This window comes from Mustela nigripes, chromosome 6, assembly GCF_022355385.1.
Source record: "Mustela nigripes isolate SB6536 chromosome 6, MUSNIG.SB6536, whole genome shotgun sequence".
NCBI classification, from domain to species: Eukaryota; Metazoa; Chordata; class Mammalia; order Carnivora; family Mustelidae; genus Mustela; species Mustela nigripes.
In genome coordinates, this window is record NC_081562.1 from 65,975,434 (window position 1) to 65,998,662 (window position 23,229).

Consider the following 23,229-nt stretch of genomic DNA (forward strand, 5'->3'; position numbering starts at 1 on the left):
TCATCTCAGTATATTCAAAGATATCAGGCCTTCTATTATGTTTATTGCATTGGAGACATATCTTGTGAACATATTTCCATACTGGATTGGTTGTTCTCTAGGTCTGTTACATAACTGTCTAATTTGGATCTCTCTCAGGTGTATTTCTGGAAATTCACTACATGGCTCTTGAACTACAACTCCAGCTTTCTGGATACCATTGAATTCTTCTTTCTTGGTTTACTCCTTTGTTTTGACAGAGTACCTCCTGTAGGAGATTCTTGAGAAAAGGCACATGGGAAATAAAAGTTTTGATATTTCCTTTGTCTGAAAAATGACTTTATTCTACCCTTACACTTAATTTATAGTTTGGCTAAGTGTGGATTTCTAGCTTGGAAATTTTTTCAGTTTTAAAGGTTTTTGAGAAGTTTGATTCTGATACCTCTTCAATTGTCTAAGTTTTTTTTCTTCTCTAAGAAGTCTTACACATGTTCTTTATTCCCATTTCTCAAAAATTTCATGACAAACCTAGTTATAGGTCTATTTAGAAACTTAGGTCTTACAATCTCATGCTCTTCATGAAAAACTCATGTCCTTCAATTTGGGAGATTTACTTTAATAATAATAATACTAAAAATACATTATTTCTTGCATTCTGTTTTCTGTTTTTCAAGAATCCTTTGATTCAGCTAATGAAACTCCTAAGCTGGCTAATTTTCTCCTCTTTCCACTCCTATTTTGTTTTTGTTTTTTGAGGGTTTTTTTTTTTTTTTTCTTTTTAATATCCTTGTCTCTGGAAGACTTTTACAGCTTCATCTTTTTTTTTAAACTTTCTAGTACATTTTAGATTTCTAATCTTTTATTTGACTTAAAAATAGCATCCCCTTCCTGTTTCATAGATGTAAAATCTTCTCTTACCTTTAAGAACCTTAACAAGTTTCTTTTTAACTTTCCATACTTTACAGAGTGTTTTATTTCCTGTTTTTCAGGGAAGTTTTCTGTTCATACTTGACTATTTGCTCGTGTTTAAAGAGGAGAGCACTAAAATGCTGAGTAACATCTCTGTGCTTGCAGTTGTGGTTTATGGACTGTGATCTTAATAGCAGAGTAATCTGGCTCGGTTGTTTCCTTGGGGCAATTTCTGATACCAATACATTTAGGTCTTTTATCTTGGGCTGTCTAAATTCCTCAGAAAAGAATCTTCCAATTTCCTGTCTGGTTGTAGACATTCTGAGAGCTGGGTTGGAAAAATGGCTAAGGTTCTCCATAAGTAGTATGAAACTTTTCACCTTGCTCTGCCCCCAACCCCATGTCCACTTTGCCTTGGTTATCCCTGGTCCAGAGACCCTACATTTTATTTTTTTCCAGAGAATTAACCTAAGGTTTCTGTCAGATGTGGAAAAAATGTGTGGGGGCCTAACTGCTTATTAAATAGACTTTCAGTCTTTCCTTCTAGTTGAGTTCTCCCCTTCATTCCCACATCCAGAAGTTTCTGGTGCCACAAACAAGCCTTCAGGAGTTTCTACAATATATACTGGTCTTCTCAGTTTCTAATTTAGGGTTCCATTTCACTACTTTTTATTTCAGTGGAGTTTTAGAAGGAGGTGGACAAAAACGCATATACTGTCTGTTCTTTTTAACAAGATATGTGTTAGGAAAAATGTATTAAACGTTTACTTGGAAATAATTTTAGATTTACAGAAACTTGCAAAGGTAGTACAAGAGTTCTCATACACATTTTACCCAATTTCCCCTAATAGTAACATCTTACATAATTATGTAAGGGGAAAAGTTTCATACTACTTATGGAGAACCTTAGCCACTTTTCCATCTTACATAATTATCTTACAACATTTATCAAGACAAGAAATTAACATCACACTATGGTGAATGCAGTGAAATGTGTAAGCCTGATGATGATTTACAGACCTGTACCCCTGGGACAAATAAAAATTATTTGTTAATAAAAATAATTAATTTTTTAAAAAGAAATTAACATCACACAATAATAATAAATAGATTATAAATTTTATTTGTATTTCACCAGGTTTTCCACTAATGTCTTTTTTCTGTTCTGGGATTAATTCAGGGTAAAATGTTGCATTCAGACATCATATCTCATTAGTCTCTTCTAACTTCTGACAGTTTCTCAGTCTTTCCTTTATAACACTTTTCAGGTATTTTGAAGAAATCTGGATTTCTCTCTTTTTTTCTCATAATTAGACTAGGGTTCTGATTTGGGGGAAGAATACCACAGAGCTGAAGCATGCTTCTCATTATATCGTATGAGGGGAGTGTGGCCTTAAACATAATTTATCACTAGCTGTGTTAACCTTGATCATTTGGGTAACATGGTATCTGCCAGGTTTTATGGCTATTAAGTGAAAACATTTTTTCCCTTTTATAATTTATTCAATTAGACATGAACAACTAAGCCCAGCCAATACTCAAGCAGAGGTGAATTAAGTTTTATCTACTGGAAACAAGTGTGTATCTACATTTATTTCTAAAGATACATGATTAATTTTAGACTATAGTTTCCTCTATAGCTATAGAACTGTTCCGCATTTCTAATTCTTCTTGCTTCAGTTCTGCAATTTATATTTTTCTTGACAAGTTTTCATCTTGTCTAAGCTTTACAGCTGATTGGTACTAACTGATTTATATTGCTTATATCACGTTTAAAATCTGCATTTCATCTATTTTAGGTCACTTGATTCATTCTGACAATGTTCACTAACAACATCTTCATCAATCTTGTCAAAGATTTGTGAATTTTATGTCTTTTTTAAGAAATGGTAATATTTTGAAACTTTACAATTTTTGTAAATTTCTGTCATAAACTTTATTTCCTTCCTATTTTCTTTGGATTACCCTATTCTTTCTTTTCGAACTGTATTAGTAAGTTGGGTGTTAGCCCATTCTTTTCCAGTCTTTTCTATTTTCTAATACATGATTTAAGATTATGATTTTCCTTTGAAGCATCACTTAGATGTTTCTCACAATTTTAAGTAAATAACTATTTTAATAATGACTACATTATTTTTCCTTTGTGCATAGCTTTAAAAAAAATTTGCACATACTGAAATGCACGAACCTTAAGTGTATGTACAGCTCAGTGGATTTTCATATACACATACACCCATTCGCCTACCACCCAGATCAAGATAAAGAGCAATTAGATATTGCAGAAAGTTCTCTCATGCTTTTGCCCACCAGAGATAACCACTATTATAATTTCTATTCAAATGCCTCAGCCATTTGTGCTTTATCATGCATCTCATCCTTCCTCACACTGGAGCAATTTATGCACTTGACACATTCCCTAGTTCACTGTAAGGTCACTGAACACAGTGGCAGTTTCATTCACATTTGTAATCTCTGCAAAAACTATCATTTGTCATGCTTATAGCAAGTATCTGATAAGCAGTTCCCTTGGACATGCCATGCTCTCTCTGGTGGAAGTCAGTTCCCCTTAGCCTTCTCCTGTGATGATCAAATGTACTCCTTCTGCACAAATCAGTCTAAGCAGCATCAACTGTAATGTTCCCTGAAATGCTTTAGACCTTCCACGTCTTTTCACAGGGTGGTGGGTTTAGCACCCCTTGTAGGTGTTCAAAGAGCAACAACCTATATTTTATATCTCAAAGCATTCCACGACTCACCACTGTAATAGCTGCTTTACCTATCTATTACCAACTTGAGATCTCTTTGTAATCAGGGATTATATTTATTACAGTTCATATTCTTTATGACTAGAAGCTAATATAGTATCTGGTACAGAGTACAGATGCACAATTCAAATTCATCTTCAATAAATAAATCAATTTGTTTCTCCAATGCAAAGAAAATCTATTTGAGGGTAGGGATTGTAACTTATATATGTGTTCCCCAGAGCAACTGTGTGGTGGGAGCACCCTAGAGTAAATCTTTCCAAACTTTCTCAGTTCACAGCTCCCTTGTTGCCTCAATAATTTTTTCTACCTTGCCCTCCAGGCCAAAAGAAATACCTAATTGTTTAATTTACTAACTGGTTATGTCATAACACAGGAGCCATTTGAAAAGTTGATATACAAAAACTGAAACACAAATACTTTAATTTCATCTTTAACCCAAATTCCTTATTCATAAGAGTTCTGTACATAGCAGGAATTTCATAGCTTCCTGGCATAAGATCAGACAATGACACTCTCACTTCCTGTTCCACAGGGATATTTGCACGATACTTGCTTTTTATCACAGCAACCCCCAAACCTAACATCACTACGACATGATGTACTAGAAAGGAATGTAAGACAAATCAGTACTGCCAACCTAGTAGTTTAACCTGGTTTCCAAAAGATCCCAAGTATCTGTGTGCTGCCCTCTAATACTGAAAACATCCTGCAGCACCCAGGGCACCTAGATGCAGCTGGGAAACTATTGCCTTCCGTATTCACAATAAACCTCCACTAACTGTTTGTTATTCTTAGCACTCAGCTAGGTATTAAAATGACAAAGGTGGTTAAGATGGTTTTAATAATAAAAATAATAATAATAATAATAGTACTAGTGACATATCAACACCGGCAGCCATCTGGGCAACAACTCAGACTATGTTCTAGACACTACACGAAGTAAGTGAATGAATGTCAGCTGGGTCTTTATTGATGACTCATCAATGATACTTATAATTAAAGTTTCTGGGACCTAACAGAGATCTGTGTAAAAGACACAGCAGCAAAGTTAAGCAAACTATCTCCTTAAATCATATGTTTTAAAAATGGCAATATAAATAATTACAGTAATTATTTCTAAGAGTGCATTTTCAATGACTATAAGAATGGCTGATTTCCGGAATGTTAGTAATTAGTTATAAATCTGTGGACCTGGAAATTACCATGTAACTATAATGACATGAAAGTCAAACATCCCCTAAACCAAAAAAATGACAGTGGAAATTATATTTTCAATATATACATTCTTCAATCTTCTACCCAATCCATTTGTCAAAATCCTGGATAAAATTTTTTGGTAGATAAATTGTGATTTGGTAGCTTTATACTGTACTGAGTTAAATTTTTATTTTACCTACTTCTTCTAACATATACCCCCCCCCATTAAATAGAAAAAAACTCATTTTATGATAGTCCTTCAAACAGGTGGAGAATGTTACCATACCTTTATTTTTCTCTTCTCTCAACTAAATATTCCAATACCTTCTATAGTTGTGACAAGGTTTCCTGCTCTGTTACTGATCTGCCCACAATACTTTTTTACATGACATTTATAGTGTCTAAAGCTGTTGCATAAATCTCAGTTTTCATTTTAAAACGTTTCCAAGGGCCTCATAGCAACTCTGTAAAGCAGGTATTATTAATCCCACTTTACAGATCTGAAAATGGAGTCTCATATATTTTTAAAAAGTGGTCAAGGTTACTTCAGCACAGGCTAGGACTCACACCCAATCCCACCTACTTCTTGGCATATTTACTTTGGTAATCAGTTATTCTTTTGATCACAGGGTAACAGAAAATTCACGAACTGACTTTAAAAAGAATTTGCAGCCTCACATGAAAGAACTAAGGGTAAGCTTCCATTAGTGTTCAAGTGATGTGATCAAGGATGCAAATTTCTCCATTTCCAATTCTTAGCTCTGCCTTTCAGGTAGGATCCGTTCTCATAATAGTTCTACACATATGGTCCCAAGGGGGTTATTAACAGTTCCAAGGATTTTTCCCATTTTCTTACTGTGAATGACAGTGTTTATATAGCTGAGGAAGCAAGTTCCAAAATGGAGCCTTACAGCCTTGACTCAGAAAATGTGTGAATTCTTAGAACCTGCTAACATAGGGGTAGGACATAATCATTATTAGCCTACGTAAATAAGGGCTTATGCATAAAATTAGAAAGTAGGTTAAATCTCACCTAAACCACATGGCTAAGAGATAGAAAGAATCACTTTGGGAATGGAGGAACAGTTGCTAAGGGAATACCAATAAATGTCTAAGATGATCTCATTCTGATTTGGCAATATCTCTCTTAAAACATGGATATGGAAATGAATGCAATGCTTCCATCAGACCAGTGAAAGAAAGTATACGACTTTACCTAAAAATTCTATTTGGAATCATGCATCCACTCATCACTTTACTGCAAATCTATACAAGCTGTTCAAAGTAATCCTTTGCTGAAGCTAAATGTAATCACTTTTTTTTTCCCTCCGATTACTATTTCCTTGAATAACAATAAGAATCACGTCAATTTGGCACCCCATAGACAATCTGATTAATATGTTTTTAAAGGATGACAAAAACCAAAGCACTGTTTTTGGTGATCCCACTTTTGGTAAAATGTATCACTTAAAGGCAGCCAAAACTCTAACAGAGCTAAATTGTACTGATGGAGATCAAATACATTTTTAAAAGATTAATATGTCTCCTTAAAACAATGTTGGTTCTATACCATCTTATAACCTATTGCAGTTTTCAAGACTCAACTCCTACTTCTGGGGTGCTTAAATCTAGGGGAGAAAACAGAGAAACAGAACCTTTAAAAATATTATGCCTAGTGGTATAGTTATATACTGAATGTCAAAGAAGAGGAAAGAACACTTGATTTAATCTAAGAAATGTAAAAAGTTTTGTGGAGTAAAAAAAAAAAAAGCTAAGTTATTAGATATGAGTGGGTTTTGCAAGTTAGGAAAGTGATGGTATTCTAGACTGAAGGTACAGTGTGACTAAGGCCCAATGCCATCAAACAGCATGATATGAGTACCAGCAGTCTGGTACTAAAAGCACGAAATGTGAAGGAGAATGGCAGCAGATGAACTGAATAGGTAGGGACCAGGTCACTGAAAGTTTCTGTGTCACGTGCTGAAAGATTTATAGTTCATGCTAAGTAGCTTGAATGTGATCCTGTAGGCTACGGGGAGATACTAAAGAATTTAAAGTCCATTCATTTTCTTATTCCAAATTGAAAGGGAACAAAACTGGAAGCCAAGAAACTGATGTAGGTGGTCAAGGTAAACAATCAGAACCACGATGAAGTCAGTGATGGCAGGCCAGAGGTTTGTACACTTAAGGATTCCATCAGGTAAAATGGAAAGGTTTTAATGTATCAAAATGGGGTTGAGAGAGGGAGAGTTTAGGAAAATCTCCAGTTGTCTGGACTGGGAAACTTGGTAGATAGTTATCTCACTGAATGAAAATAGGAAATAGAGCAGGAGGGAAAGGTCTTCGGAGATGAGAAGATAATTGATGCACTATTTGTTACTTGTCCCTAAGTACAATAATTTTGAAAAAAATGTGATTAAGATTTTACCTTTAATTAACTAGGTGGCTATCAAAGTTTTACAAAAAAAACCTTTCAAACAAACTAATGAATCAAAGCTAAGTAAGTCAATACAGAAAAATTATTTCAGTGTTGTGAAGTTATCTGGCCTAAGCTAAAATAGAAATGCTATTTCCTTTTTTAAAAGAAGGGTCAGGTGGCAATGCTGAATTTCTTAAAGAAAATTTAACCACTGATTGTAATGTCTGTGGCTTTGGGGGAAACATAACCCCAAATTACAGTGGCTGTGGTTATAAACTATTATGAAGAGCTTCCAACGTCAGACATCGTTTAAGTGTCTGTATGCCCTGGAGTCCTTTTACAGGACTTTGCTAGAACAGCAAAATTAATGACTCCTCTTTTTGCCCTTTTTGGTGTCAGTAACAAATGTACTTTCCTTTTGTTAACAATTTTCAAGGGACACAGAATTCATTTACTATGAAAACCAAAAAACTCAGAGTCATTAACTTTCTTCACTCAATCCACACACTGACTTAGTCTTAATTTATGATGAAGGCCAAACAAAATTATCTATCAAATCAATTCAGAGAAATATGTGCCCCAATCCTTAGGAATTGCATTTTCTGTCATAGTTTAACATTATCTCTTCAGTTAGTGCCAGTATTAACAGAGAGAAAATCTATAGGTAAATTATAAAACCAAAAAGCTCTTTGTCTTCCTTACTTTTGTCAGAGTAATTTTAGTTACTTAAGTTTATACTGTTTTTCCCTTTGCAGAACTCCATCTTTTTCCTTATTTCTAGTGTGACTTAGTGGTCAAAATTGCTAATTGCTATTAATTCTGTTTTATTTTTGGATAAAATAAATTTTATTTTAATTCTTTTAATTAACTTTGAGTGCTATGAAATGACCCGAATCTTAGAATTAAAAAGATAGCTTCCTAGCTTTGATAATGTCAGTCCCCTTAGTCAGTATTCAAACAGTCTGTAGTTCCCCAGACAGTATTCTTCAGGCTGTATGGGTACAACAGACTAGGGAAGAACGAAGGGAAGGAATGCGTGCTGGCCTTGGAAACCAGACAGGTGGTGGGCAGAGGGTGGTAGGAGCTGCTGTTTAGACTCATAACCCTGAGCTTCCTAGAAACTGGAATGAAGCTCTGGCCACTTAATCTGAGTAGCAGTGTGATACAGAAAGCACCAGTAACTTCAACACCTTCACAATATTCCTTGAAATACAACCCTCCTAAATATGAGACTATTTCCACTATTACACAGTTAATCTGACGTGGCCATATTTTTCCTAGGTAGAAGATGGCTACATTCAGTGAGAGAATGTCATGTAAAGTTCCGTCCATCCAGAAAAGTTTTGTTTTTTATGTATTTGGCTTTGACATCATCTCTGTTGTTATTAATCCCAAGTTTTGCTCTCCAGCCCTAACAACACACCTGTCCAGACACACACTTCTAACTGCCTACTCACCATTTCCTCTAGGATTATGAATAGGCACCTCAAATTTAATATGCACAAATTACATTATTTATCCCCATGAAATTCAAACCTCCTCACCATCTCAAATTGCCATATAGCCAAGAATTTATTTTGGTGGTTATTTGTTTAAAAAAAAAAGTTTTATTAAAGTAGTATTTATATACATTAAGAAGATGCATCACTATAAAATATGTAATTTGGTAAAACATCAAATGTAATCATCACAATTATGATTAAAATATTTCTATCACTTTCAAAAAGTACTCCCCCCCCACAATGCCTGATTTCTTTCCTCTTAAATCATTTTGCCAACAGACACATGAAAAAGTGCTCCATATCACTCGGCATCAGGGAAATACAAATCAAAACCACAATGCGATATCACCTCACACCAGTCAGAATGACTAAAATCAACAAGTCAGGAAATGACAGATGCTGGCGAGGATGCGGAGAAAGGGGAACCCTCCTACACTGTTGGTGGGAATGCAAGCTGGTGCAACCTCTCTGGAAAACAGCATGGAGGTTCCTCAAAATGTTGAAAATAGAACTGCCCTATGACCCAGCAATTGCACTATTGGGCATTTACCCTAAAGATACAAACGTAGTGATCCAAAGGGGCACGTGTACTCGAATGTTTATAGCAGCAATGTCCACAATAGCCAAACTATGGAAAGAACCTAGATGTCCATCAACAGATGAATGGATCAAGAAGATGTGGTATATATACACAATGGAATACTATGCAGCCATCAAAAGAAATGAAATCTTGCCATTTGCGACAACATGGATGGAACTAGAGCGTATCATGCTTAGCGAAATAAGTCAAGCGGAGAAAGACAACTATCATATGATCTCCCTGATATGAGGAAGTGGTGATGCAACATGGGGGCTTAAGTGGGTACGAGAAGAATAAATGAAAGAAGATGGGATTGGGAGGGAGACAAACCATAAGTGACTCTTAATCTCACAAAACAATTTGAGGGTTGTTGGGGGGAGGGGGTTTGGGAGAAGGGGGTGGTATTATGGACATTGGGGAGGGTATGTGTTTTGGTGAGTGCTGTGAAGTGTGTAAACCTGGTGATTCACAGACCTGTACCCCTGGGGATAAAAATATATGTTTATAAAAAATAAAAAATTATATTAAAAAAAAAAAAAGAAATACTTAAAAGCAAAAGGCTTTATTATCCAAAATGTCCATTAACTAAAGAACAGTAGACACTCAACAAATGTTTGTGTTCTCTTCTCCATTATTACATATTAGATACTGTGATACGTACAATGGGGGAAAAACTGATTATAATCTCTTCATGGAATTGATGTTCTTAGATATGGAAATGACATACAGAAATAATATGAATATATCCTAATATATACACTCTCTACTAAGAAAAACACAAGATGAAATTAAGATATAAGAATTCAAAAGATGGAATAACTAAAACTAAGAAATAAATTAATACTATCTTCTAGAAATATATGTAAATATTTAAAAAATATTTGTTTATCTTATTTGTATTACTATTTTTTCTATAATATCTTTTAAACAAAATGAGTTATACTTCATTAAACTATGCTTGATACAAAGTAGTGTTGTTAATTTAATATGATTTATGATATTTTGCTGCAAATTAAATTGGTGAATTTAAAATGTAATTGTAGAAACATGTATTTAGATATTTTACATTTCACTTGTCAGCTTATTTTTATGTTATTGTCAAATAAAAAGGATCTTCATTTCAATTTAAAAAAAAAATCATTTTGCCTTCTTCAAAACTTCATACAAGTAGAATTGTAACATGTAAATTTTTTGAGTCTGGCTTCTTCCCTAATTTCCTTATCTAAATAAAACCTCTAACACCCATTCTCAGTGAAACACATAACCCTTTCCACAGTTCATATCACTATACGGAATTGCCCTATTCACTGTAAGTCTTTTGTAATTTGGGTGTAAGTTCCATCTCATGCCTAGGGACCTTGTCTATCTTCTTTGATGCTGTATGCCCAGAACCTCCAACAGAGCTGATGCATGGTAGATACTCCATAAATATTACTGAATAAATAAAGAAATGATAAATAGCCCCTTTGAGTTTTTGTGACTGAAATTACCTATAGATGAAATAAGCATTGAGAGCAATGTGTGCTTTATCCTAGGATAGAACAGTGGGAGGTGGAACAGCGTAGATTACTGCCTTCGCAGTAACGCCCTCTAATCTGAATACAGCCTGTTGTCTCTTCTAAGGAGTTACACAATCTAAGATTTAATTTCTGCATTTGTAAAAGTGGAGATATCATTTCTGCCTCTTTTGAGTATTATATGAAATCACACATGAAAAAAACCAGGAGAGAACGGTCTGGCACGTAGAAGTGAATTAGTGACCTTGCTGCTGTTAAAAGTTGTTGCCGTCCCCACTACCACTACCACTCTTATTGTATAGACTTCCATAAAAATAGGTTCTTAGCTAGCAGCCTAAAATACTTGTAGAGAATAAAGCCAGGTAAGTGAAATGGAAACAGAGAGAACTATTATTGTTTTCTGTTAAAGTTAAAAGAAACAATGACACTCTGTCAACTTCTGTAATATCTAACATTCCAGGTATTTTCCTATAAGTAGTAACAAGGACATTAAATATAAATCTGAAACTCACAGTTAAAATCCCATGATTATAAGGGTATGGACAAGCTCAAGAGGCAGAATTTCACATTCCTATCTCTAGAAGCCTAGGGGTAAAGTCTATTTATAAACTATATTTCTGGTCCTGTAACTTAGGTAACTTAGAATAATTAATTAAGGAGTTTTTTATAAACCAAACTGTAGTACTTTATTGCTTTTTCCAATTTGCCTTTCTATGGAATTAATGTTGATTAATTAATGAAATGATGTCTATGTATTTACTTGAGAATTTTGGGTGAATACAATTAAGTCTTATAAGTCATCTTCCCAAGTTAATTGTATGATATTTTGGATCCTGACATTTAAGGACCATGATTAGTTTTCTGGAACATATTCTATAAGCTACATATTAGGCTAGGGCCTCCACAGCATAAATACGATTGAGACACTTAGGAAGTTCTCAGTTCAGTGGGAAGGTCAGTCAGATAAGTAGGTATTTGAATTTGATATATGGTGTAAGAGAATTATAAACTGCAAGATAGGAGGTTAGGGTCTTTTCCCCTCCAACAAATGATAAGTATTCTCTGAGTTGCAGGTAATAGTAGGAAGAAAATAAGTGTACACCCATGTATCTGCAATCTTGTTTTTACAACAAAGAGGGGCACTTTTAAAAACAGAGCAGTCCTTCAACAATTTCTAGTGCTACTTTATGAAGAGCATACATACACATAATGTATAAGATGAGGAGGCTTATAAATCTGGAGAAATGATCTCCTTTAATTCTTTTAACATATTTATACTAGCAGATTTGTCCTTGTTAAGTCCAATATCAACGTATCTTCCATTGACTGCTTTGGTTTTGCTGTACATGAGCCATACCTTCTTGTTTCTTTGCATATCTCCTACTGTTGATAAAAATGGATATTAAAATAATATAATATAGCAATTCTAGAAATCAGATCTCTTTCAGCTCCCAGGAATCCTTGTTCTTGTTGTTATTTGTCTAGTAATTTTCCTGACCTAATTCTGCAAAGTCTGTATTTTTTGTCATGTATAGCCATTGAGGTCTCTGCTGGGTTAGCCAGGTGGTCAGCAAATAATTAGATAGTGAATTCCTTAAATACCTTGAATTAGATAAGAGATCCATCATTTTACCGGGGAGTGTGGGTGCTGGGTAACACCTTTAACACTGCCAGTTTACAATTCTGTCTCAGCCTTCACTTTTTGCTTGAACAGAATCAAAATCAGTCAGTGGTGAGAGATTAAGGTATTCTCAGGTCTTTCCTGGGCAGGTGCACAACCTAGTGCATGTGCATGGCCCTCAAGAAATCTAGGATTATTTTTAAAAGTTGGAGCTTTTCAAAGCCACCTATAATAATCACATTTCCCAAATGTCCCTTTTAAGTTTTTTGGCTGGGCTTGTTTGACCAAGTGATATTTCTGTCCCAGGCACAGGTTAAACAATTGCCACTTACTGTTTTTCACAAACAATATGAAGATTAGGGCTCTCCCAATACGCAAGCTCTAAGCAAATGGGGACTTTCTGGGAAGCTATCATATAGGTCAAACCAATTCCCTGGAGAAAGGTTTTTTTGTGTGTGTGGAGCTCCAAATTTAGTCTGCCCATTCCAGTGGCTTCTACACTGCTGTTTTTCATAGCTATCATTGTTGTGAAGCTACTACTTTTTAAATCTACTATGCAACTAGAGAAAAGAGGGTGGTAGTAAAGCAAGCTAAAATCTACAAATCTTGATGTTCTTAGTGAGCTTTAACTATTTTTGCTGAATAAAATACTCCTTGGGTTACTGAAACCTTTGGTTAATATTCAGAGTTCTGAAAAAGTTGATTTTGACAATTTTGCTAATGTTATCATTCCCTCTACAGAGAAGGTAACTTGCAGAGATCTATCATTCCTGAAGTGCTTAGACTCTCCATTTCTAAGAATATCAGTATTTGTTCAATTGCTTTTTAGTACATTAAGTTTGCAAGTTTGAACATTTAATCTACCTGTACAAAGCCCAAAAAGAAATGGGTGGTCAGTTACAGTTATCTTCAATCTTTTCTGGGTTAATTAGTTAAGATACTTTTGAGAATCTAATTAAAAACTATGGACCATTTCTGCAGAAAAGTCTATACATATCCATAGTTTTGCAGAATTTCACAGACTTGTATGGGCCCCTTTCCATGCAACTCTGATTAAAGGCCATTATTTGCTATTTGCTACAGTAACTTATCCTACTTAGTTTGTACTATCATCTTTATAGATCTATGAATTGCAGAAAATTTTACATCCTTCTGTATTCCAAACTTATCCAATGGTCTACCTGTTCTGTATCCATAACAGTACCATACAGTTTTAATTACACCAATGATCTTTCTGCCGCAGAGCCTTAGTACTTGCTATTCCCCTGCCTGAAACATTCTCTCCCCCAATGAGTCACAAAGTAAACTCCTGACTTCCATGCAGGCCTCAGCTCAAATGCTGACTCCTTAGAGCCCTTCCCTGACTCCCCCGTTGAGGTTCCCTGACTCTCTTGATGGTGCCCAGCTTCATTTTAATTCATGACACTGAATACTATTTCACACTCTGTTAGGCTTGAATACTTTCCTATCAGTCTTCTTCACAAGAAGTCAGGCAAGTTGTTGGTTCTTTTCTTACTATTCCATCACCAGAAATAAGTACAGTCCCTGGGAGATGGCAGGCAGTCACTCCAATTATTAATGTGAAACACTGAAAAGTAAGTCTGACCATGTCAATTTGTTTGCTTACCCTACTGGCCTAAATAAACCAAAGACAGGAACTTCATAAGGCTCCCAAGAGAAGTAATTTGTCAATTTTCTAAACTAGAGCTATGAATCTCTAAGGGGCTAATGGAGTGACAATTGTTTGGTTGTAGTTTCTTAACTGCAACTACGTGAAAATGAAAGCAGCTATTTAAGAAGACAGAATACACTTGACATTTACAACCTCGCATTTGAAAGCTGGAGAGTTAACCGGAAACATTGTTTTTCTGTTATATATGTTCTCTGTTCAATTCCCTTAGCCACAAAGCGTTAAGCACACACAGACACACATACCACACACACATACTCACTTTCTCACATGCACCTAAAATATGGAAACATTTGGAAGAAAATAAATACAATGCATTTATTCATGACAGGCTTGGATTATCTTCACAGCTCTGAAACTGTGGCAAACAGATGTTAAAGTATGTCATATATTATAGTGTTTTCTGTAGGCAAGAATGCTCCTGACAAACCAGCATAGAATTATGCCCTTTATGATATATACTTTTCTGTCGGAGTGATGAACATGTGCAGATTTATTCATGCCCTCTTGCCCAAGTTCATGGTGACTAAGAGTCCACATCTATGTGAGGTTAGAGGAGTGGTCTGTGGCCACAAAAAGTTTTAAGTAAATGCTCCCAAGTCAGAATTTAACCAAAGATCGTGACCTTACCAGCATCAAATTCCAACTAACTGACAATTAAACATCTTATAAACAATATGTGCTCAATATGTATTCAATGATACTAACAACAAAAGAATTACAAAGTAATCATTACTCCAACAGAAAAAAGCAAATAAATAATAAAATAAGATCTGTCACTACACTACTGTTTTCTTATGACAAATACTACAAAAAGATCTGTTTAATTTTTATAACAAATGGGTGACTATGTGCTTGACAATAAATTTAAGTGACTTTTTTTTAAAAAGTGCATAATATTTATCCTGGATATTAAAAGCATTGACATTTTTAAGGCTTCATGAAGATTAGCTAACAAATTGTAAGAAAGTCTTCTGGGTTGTTTGGTAAATGTTAGGTGCTTTAGCTACATTGATAATGCATGACTGAATAAACAATGGTAGGGTATGTAACACTTTTATCATGGAAAACAAAGACTTCTACAAATGTTATTTTTTGCTCTTTACACTTCTTTAAGGGGGAATTTATTCAGGTATTTCAGTGCCTCTGTTACGAAAAGACTAGAAATATGGAAAATAGAGCCATGCAAATTTAATTATGGAAAATGAAAGTACTGTAGTTTTTAACTGTTCACTTAAGTAGACAAAAGTTATTTTGTATGTAGGCCATACTTGTTGATACATAATACCATTTATGAAACCACAGGGATCATCTGTGAAGTACTACTAATTATCAGTACCAGCTACGGATCATACAGATACATAAATAAGACATAATTAAGAGAATCAAACTGTTTTCTACCTATATATATTATTTTGCATTGATTGTGTGTGTATATGTATGTATTTGTGAAAAAAGAAAAAAAAAATCAAACCGGAGTTTTGTGTAGTTGCAATAACTAAACATAAGTTTGGATTCTGACTTTTTAAAAAAATGGTAAAAAGATAAAATTATAGGATTTGCAATATCAGAAAGTAGAAATACACTGATACATTAAAAATTATTAGTTTAAAATATTACTATCAAAGGCAAAATAATTAATACTGATATGTCCACTATGGTGATTTTTAAGATAAAATAATAATAAGGAAACTTCATTTTGAGAAAAATAAGGAAAAAGGAAGTATTTACAAAGAGTGAATTTTACTAACCTGACTTATTTTTCTTTGTTCTTGTATAGCTTTTTGAATTGCCTGAGATACTTTTTCTTGATCTTTTGCATGCTCAGTCTTCCATAACTCCCTTTCTTCAGCATGAGCTTTTTCCAAATTTTTTCTTTCTTCTTCTATGGCTTTTAAAACTGCATCCTTCATTGCTTCTTTCTCAAGCTTCAAAACAAATAATGACTTAAATGAAAATATTTGAATGAGTGACTGCATAAAACCTTGAATAAGAAAGATTTGGGTTAACCTAAAAGGTACAAAACTTGAATTCTATAGGGTTTAGTTCTGACGCTGTTGTTTTTATCCATACTTAATAACTGGTGTAAAAATCAAATCAATTACTTGTTTTTGTACAAATATTCATACATTATTTCCAAGGCACATTTAATATCACAGAAACTAAGCCTTAACTTAAAGTAGCAGTTTCAAACTATTTGGTCTTAGAATCTCTTTACATTCTTAAAAATTATGGAGTACTTCAAAGAGCTTTTGCTTATGCTGGCTGTACATATTATGATCACCGTATTAGAAACTGAAACCAAGACAAAATAAAAATATTTATTAACTAATTTTATATTAACATTAAATGCACTGTATATTAATGAATATCTTTTATGAAAAAAATAACTATATTTTCCAAAGTGAAGAAGTGAGAAGAAAATCTGTGGACCTCCTTAATATTTGACTTAATAGAAAACAACTAGGTTCTCGTATCTGCCTTTTGTATTAAATCTGTAGTATGGCTTTTGGTTTAAGGACATAAAGAAAACTCAGTCTCACACTGATATGCAGTAGAAAAGGGAGGAGTACTTAGTAGCCAGTTCGGATCTTTGTAGATATTGATTGTTCCATATCAAAATTTTAACAGAAGATAGTTCTTTTTTTTTTTTAAGATTTTAAAAAATTTATTATTTGATAGGGAGAGAGACAGCAAGTGAGGGAACACAAGCAGGGAGAGGGGGAGAGGGAGAAGCTGACTTCCCACCAAGCAGGGAGCCCAATGCAGGGCTGAATCTCAGAACCCTGGAATCATGACCTGAGCTGAAGGCAGATGTTTAATTACTGAGCCACCCAGGTGCCCAACACAGGATAGTTCTTAAAGGGTAGCTGCAGTAAGGAAAATCATATAGTTGCAATGAAATTTTTGTATTCTGTCACATTTTCTTTTCTTGCACTTTAAATGAGTCCTTTATGCATGAATTTCTTAAGCATTTTTATTTGGAAAATATTGATTCAGTATACTATGCATCTCCTCTAGAATTTGACATATTTCATTACATCATAACAAAAACAAAGGTCACATTTGTTAATATAACCATCAATCTCATCAGAAAAGCCTTTAAGGATCTGAAAGTAGATACAAATTTTCCAAAATTCTAATTTTGCTTTAAAGCTCAACTTTTATCAACAAAAACAGTTTTCTGGAGATGCTAGGCTCACTCTGTTTACTTTGGAGAAAATGTTTGCCAAATACTAAAGTCTGCATAACCCCTGTTATCCAGTAAAATGGTTTTCCATGAAAACTGTTGACTTTAGTTGCAACTCAAACAGGAGAATTTCTCTCAAGACAACCATCATACTTTGGGATGTAGTAATGTCTATGGTCCTCCCATTTTTGATGCCCACCCTTTTCTCTTTCTTCCAGTTGGCCAAATTTGAGACAAGTTATCAAAGTGAGTTACCATTTTCTGAACTCCTGTTTTACTCTATAATTTTTCCCTGAAACTACTCTCTTACTATGCTTACCAAAGCTCTCCATTTTGTTAAATCTAAATAACATGTTTTTTTGTTTGTTTCAATCCCTACTTTTCTTGACATCAAAGTGACCTCCTACATTGTTGACTATTTCTGTTTTCCTTTTCTTGGCTTGCATAACAGCATGATGCTTTTACTCTACTTATATGGCTGACTCTGTTCAGTTTTTTGGAACTTTCTCCTCTCTCTCAATTTTAAATTTTGGAGTTCTTTCAGGGTTCAAGCCTAGTACCACTTGTTACTCTATTCTCTCCAGTGAGGTGATTATACATAACAATAATTTCCATGGTTACCATTACCATCTGTCTGCTGAAAAAAGAAACAAACTTTATTAGCATCTTCAAGTCATTCTTTTCTCCTCTGAGCTGCCAGGTAGATTTAGTTGCCTACTTGCCTTGCCATCTGAATATATTATGAGCACCTCAAACTCTATACCAAAGAAACAATACCACCTCCATGTTGTTTCTGAGGCAATACGCTGGCGGTTCCCAACTTGGCCTCCTTCTATATTATCCACCCCCAAAATATATGATAATTCCATCTCCTATTTCTAGAATTTGTCTATTTCTTTCCTTTATTACTACTACTTTACTTCTGCCACTCATTCTCTTTTACACAGACTTTGGACACATTCTATTAACTTTTTTCCTTGCTTCTAATTTCCCCCAAATTAATGTAAATTATCATTATGTCATACCTATACTCAAAAATTTCAATGTGTCTGCCCTTATCTATGGAATAAAATTCAGACTCACAATTCAGAATACTAGCCACCCTTCAAGCTAATTTCAAAGTAATTTATTGTTAAAAACTCCTGGCACAGAAGTACTGTCTATATGCTCATAATAACTTAATACATTCTGCCATACCTTACTGGTAATAAGTAATAACTTACATGACTGTAAATTCTTTAAGACAAAATCATAGTCATCACATTGCATAGTGATGTGCAAATATGAAATTTTCAAAATATTTGCTTACTAAATTTAAATCTAAATCTCAAAAGTTAGTGCTATGTTTTGTTGGCATATGTATATTTAATAACTACAGATACACTACTTAGAAGTATTTCAAAATTGGCTTTAAAAGTCACATATCTTTTTACAAATACATACTTACATACACATACATTATTTGTGATGATAACTGTACATACCAAGTACTTATAAGTGTCACAACATATATTTTCTTTTAACAATAATTACCTAAATGTGCAGTATTTCGATGTCATTCCAGTCCTGTATAATGTAAATTTAACCATAATACATACAGTAGAATTCTAAATTTAACAGGAAAAACAAGAAAGAAAAAAACTCTGATTTTTCTGTATGACGTTTTATACCAAAAAAAGTAGACCGACTTAGACCAAAAAAGTAGATTGACACCACTAATGAAGTCAGTGTTTAAATTCCACCTACTTATAAAGAAACCCAATATTACAGACAGAAATACCTTTGCAGCAGATACTAATGCCTCTTTATTTCTTTGCCTTTCTTCCTCCAAACATTTTTCCAGTATTTCCTGTAAATGATAAGACAGTTGGGTAGACAGTAAATGTATTATCTGAGATAATTATTTGAGGGAACAACACATCTTTCTACACTCCGAGCAAACTTCAAGTATTACCTTCTGTTCTTGAGACTGCTGAATCAAAGCTTCCTTTATTTTTTCTTTCAGCAGTTCCTTCTCTGTATCTAGCATTTCAAGGAGCCTCTGATGCTACAAGGAAAGATAAAGAGACTATGATTATGGCTCTGAGACCAATAATCTATCAACAAGGAGTATAGCTCGTGGAATTCACTGGCCTGGCCGCACTGAAATAGTCACTAGAGGAAACAATGGGTAGATTGCTGAAACGAAGACTTACCAAAAAACCCAATTCACCTTTTTCCAATCAGCGCAAAAGAACTTTTTGTGGCCCCAAACTCAGCAATGTACATGACATGAGATCTAACTTAGGCACACTAGTCCAAATTGGAAAATAAATCAGAAAATGATAAAATGTCTTTAATCAAAATTAAATTTAGAAAAACTACTCACTAAAGTTATTAGTCTACAGCAAAAGAAGCAAATAAATAATAACTGATGTTTGATGAATGATCATAACATATTATTTGTGTTTCATTGTTAAAGAAATGGAGAGGTTATTTACTGTTCTCACTCTAAGACTCAGAAAATAAAACAGTGACAGGAATTTATGTGAGAGCTAATGTTACAATATACAGAATTCATGTATTTACTTTTACTCCAGTGTGCTAGCAAAAAAGCACACACAACCATTAGCCAGTTTTCATGGATTGGGCACTTGGAATTGAGAGTTTTCCAAGAAAATTCAACTTTTGTATCATCAAGATCTTCAACAGAGAGAAGCCAGATACTTGTTCTGGAACAGTGCTTTTATGAGGAACAAAACCAAAAAGAATATATATATTTCTACTTACAAAGATTTCACATTCAGTTACTAAAGGGCAAAGAAGAACATTTTCTCCAATTCCTCTGATTTTGAAGCCTCTTTAAATATGAACTTATTTGAATATCCAGTATTTTAAAATGGATCTATGTCTTTCAATGTTGTTCTGAGTTAAGTATTTTTTAGGGAACAGTCCACATGAAGAGTAAGTGACCAAACAGCCACGTCTAGTTAAGAGAATCTATTATTCCTATTTTTTTTAAACATTTTATTTATTTATTTGACAGACAGAGATTATAAGTGGGCGGAGAGGCAGGCAGAGAGAGAGGAAGAAGCAGGCCCCTGCTGAGCAGAGAGCCCAATGCAGGGCTCGATCCCAAGACCCTGGGATCATGACCTGAGCGGAAGGCAGAGGCTTTCACCCACTGAGCCACCCAGGCGCCCCTATTATTCCTATTTTTAAATATAAATTTATTTTTTCCCTTATTTTTCAAGAAAATAAGAAAAATCACATGATGTGCTTTTTCATTAAAAAAAAAAAAATCCAAACTGTGATACAAATTACAACTTGATTATGAGAAATTATTTGTACAATATCAATTTGGGAAAAGCAACTGACAAATCAGTAGACTTAACATATGCTAAGTTCTGAGACTTTAATTTCATATTCTTTTAAGTCTAGATACACATAAATGTTATTGGATCAGAAAAAAAATACATAATCCTACTTCAAATACACACATGAGAAAAAAGTTTAAAAATGTTATACCAGGCAAATAATTAGATTTAGAAATGATAAATACAATTCCCGTATGAAACCAAAAATACTCAGTTTAGGCTTTGTGGTAGGGATAAACATAACGAAATAGAAAACCAATAAAAGCTATAAGAATTAAACTAAACAACGAAGTTTTCAGAGTCATTAATAGCTTTGAAAATCATTTCTTCTTAAAAAGAACTGTTACATTAATAAGTCAGGTTAATGGAAATCATTAAGTAATTAATTGTAAGTAGGCCAAGTTTTTCCAGTGGTCCAAGAACTAGTTAAAGAGGGTATGTTAGCTGAAATGACAATGTAGTGTTTAGAAAATTCATTCCTGATCATTATTTCTTCATTCTGACAATACACTATAATAGAAGACTACTCTTGAACTTTCTTCTATAAGAATAAACTCAAAATTACCATTGGAAAGAAGTATCCTACATAAAAGATACTTTAAGTAAAATCATCCATCTGCTTGAGAAAACACAATTAGGTTACTGAATTTCTTATACATACAGGTCATGATAGCTGATGCTTTGGGGGCATTTTTTAGGTTTCAGAGATTGTTAAAAGGGCTTTACATGGGGACGCCTGGGTTGCTCAGTTGGTTGGACGACTGCCTTCGTCTCAGGTCATGATCCTGGAGTCCCGGGATCGAGTCCTGCATAGGGCTCCCTGTTCCACAGGGAGCCTGCTTCTCTCTCTGACCTTCTCCTTGCTCATGTTCTCTCTCACTCTCTCTCAAATAAATAAATAAAATCTTTAAAAAAAAAAAAAAGGGGGGCTTTACATGTAGTGGTACCGCATTAAATCCACAACAAACTGCTAAATCAGGCAATATTCTTCCTCATTTCAGATGAGTGGCCTGAGACTTAGAGAAGTTATGAAACTGCCAGGTCTCTAATGAATCACTTCGGCAATGATCCTATCAGTGTACTCATTATCAACAGTAATAATTACCTACTAGCTAAATGTGGCCTCAGCATTGCCCTGATGTTACCCAATATCTAAAAGCTCCTTATTACAAGTTGTATGTCAGGTAAAACCTCACTTGCATTTGGTTTTAAAAGCATTTGACTAGGGCCACCTGGGTGGCCAGGTTGGTTCAGCGTCTGCCTTTGGGCTCAGGTCATGATCTCAGGCTCCTGGGACTGAGCCAGGTATTGGGCTCCCTGCTAAGCAGGGCTCTCTGCTGCTCCTCCTGCTTGTTCTCGCTCACGCCCTCTCTTTCTGCCAAATAAATAAATAAAATCTTTAAAATAATTTGACTAACCTATACTTCTGATTTTTTTTTCAGAGTAACATTAAAATAAGATGATTTTCTGAAAAAAAGTAATAGGAGAGAGGATTCAGAAAGACCCTGAATGGCATGAGAGATGTTAACTCTTAAAATTAAAGTTAATTTATAAAATGAATAATTTACAAGTAGCTAATCAAGGACAACAGAAACGGAAAATACGTTATTCTTATAAAAGTGTCAGGTGGTTAAAAAAAAAAAAAAGTCTCCCAGAGTTCTATCACCTAAATGACAACCATTTAGGCAAACATCCTTCTGGAGGGCTCTCTGTGTATGTAAATATACAGCTATATGTATATATTTTATGTATTACGTTTATAACTACCACAGCCTTTTCAACTCAACAGTATTATTTCTACAGAAACATAATTATGCTATTATTTTTATTACCCTAATTATATATTTTACCATGTCCCACTTACACATTTATGTTTACAAAATTTTCCTTTTAAAAAAATCTTGATTTTTGTGCATGTACCTTGGGAACTTATATAATTATGGCCTCATGAAATATTCCTAGGGTTGGTATTGGCAGGTTGATGACTGAGCACAGTTTATATTTTATGCATGCCCTCAAACTGTATTCCAGAAAGAAAATACAAAATTATACCTTAGTTGACTACTGACGATCAATAGTAGGAAAAAGACAAGGTAGATTCTTCCAGAGAACAGAATCATGGACTGGATGAGCAACTAACCAAGGAAACTGTTCCACTGTTGGCACAGGGATACCAACAATATTTGGTATCTGCTATAAGCCAAGCATGGCTGTTTATTTCATCATTCTCCCTGTTTGAAAATGGGAATTTTTGTTGCATCTTTTCTGTTCTTCTTCTTCTTTCTGAATGCACTGATTATAGTTATGGGTGGTGGAGGCAAGGGCCCTTCTATTTCCACATTATCTGTTTTTGTTTTTGTTTTTTTCAAAGCTCCTTTTTTTGTGGGGGGTGGCTTGAGTCAGTAATTTTCTCATTTAAGATGTTTCTCCAATGTTTGGTCATCTTTTTCAATTCATGCGTATGAAAATCTCAGACACAAAAACGCTGGTAGGAAATACTG

At 34.3% G+C, this 23,229-nt stretch overlaps 1 protein-coding gene across 3 annotated transcripts in view; it reads right to left on the reverse strand.

The window, feature by feature from the left end:
• Positions 1-23,229, reverse strand: part of CCDC91 (coiled-coil domain containing 91) — a 361,761-nt gene that overhangs the window by 104,301 nt on the left and 234,231 nt on the right. For all 3 annotated transcript variants that reach the window (XM_059402736.1, XM_059402735.1, XM_059402734.1), the window contains exons 9-11: positions 19,327-19,419; positions 19,153-19,221; positions 15,934-16,110 (exon numbers count right to left, since the gene is read on the reverse strand). In XM_059402736.1, the coding sequence (XP_059258719.1) occupies positions 15,934-16,110; positions 19,153-19,221; positions 19,327-19,419 (339 nt within the window). The remainder of the gene's footprint in view (positions 1-15,933; positions 16,111-19,152; positions 19,222-19,326; positions 19,420-23,229) is intronic.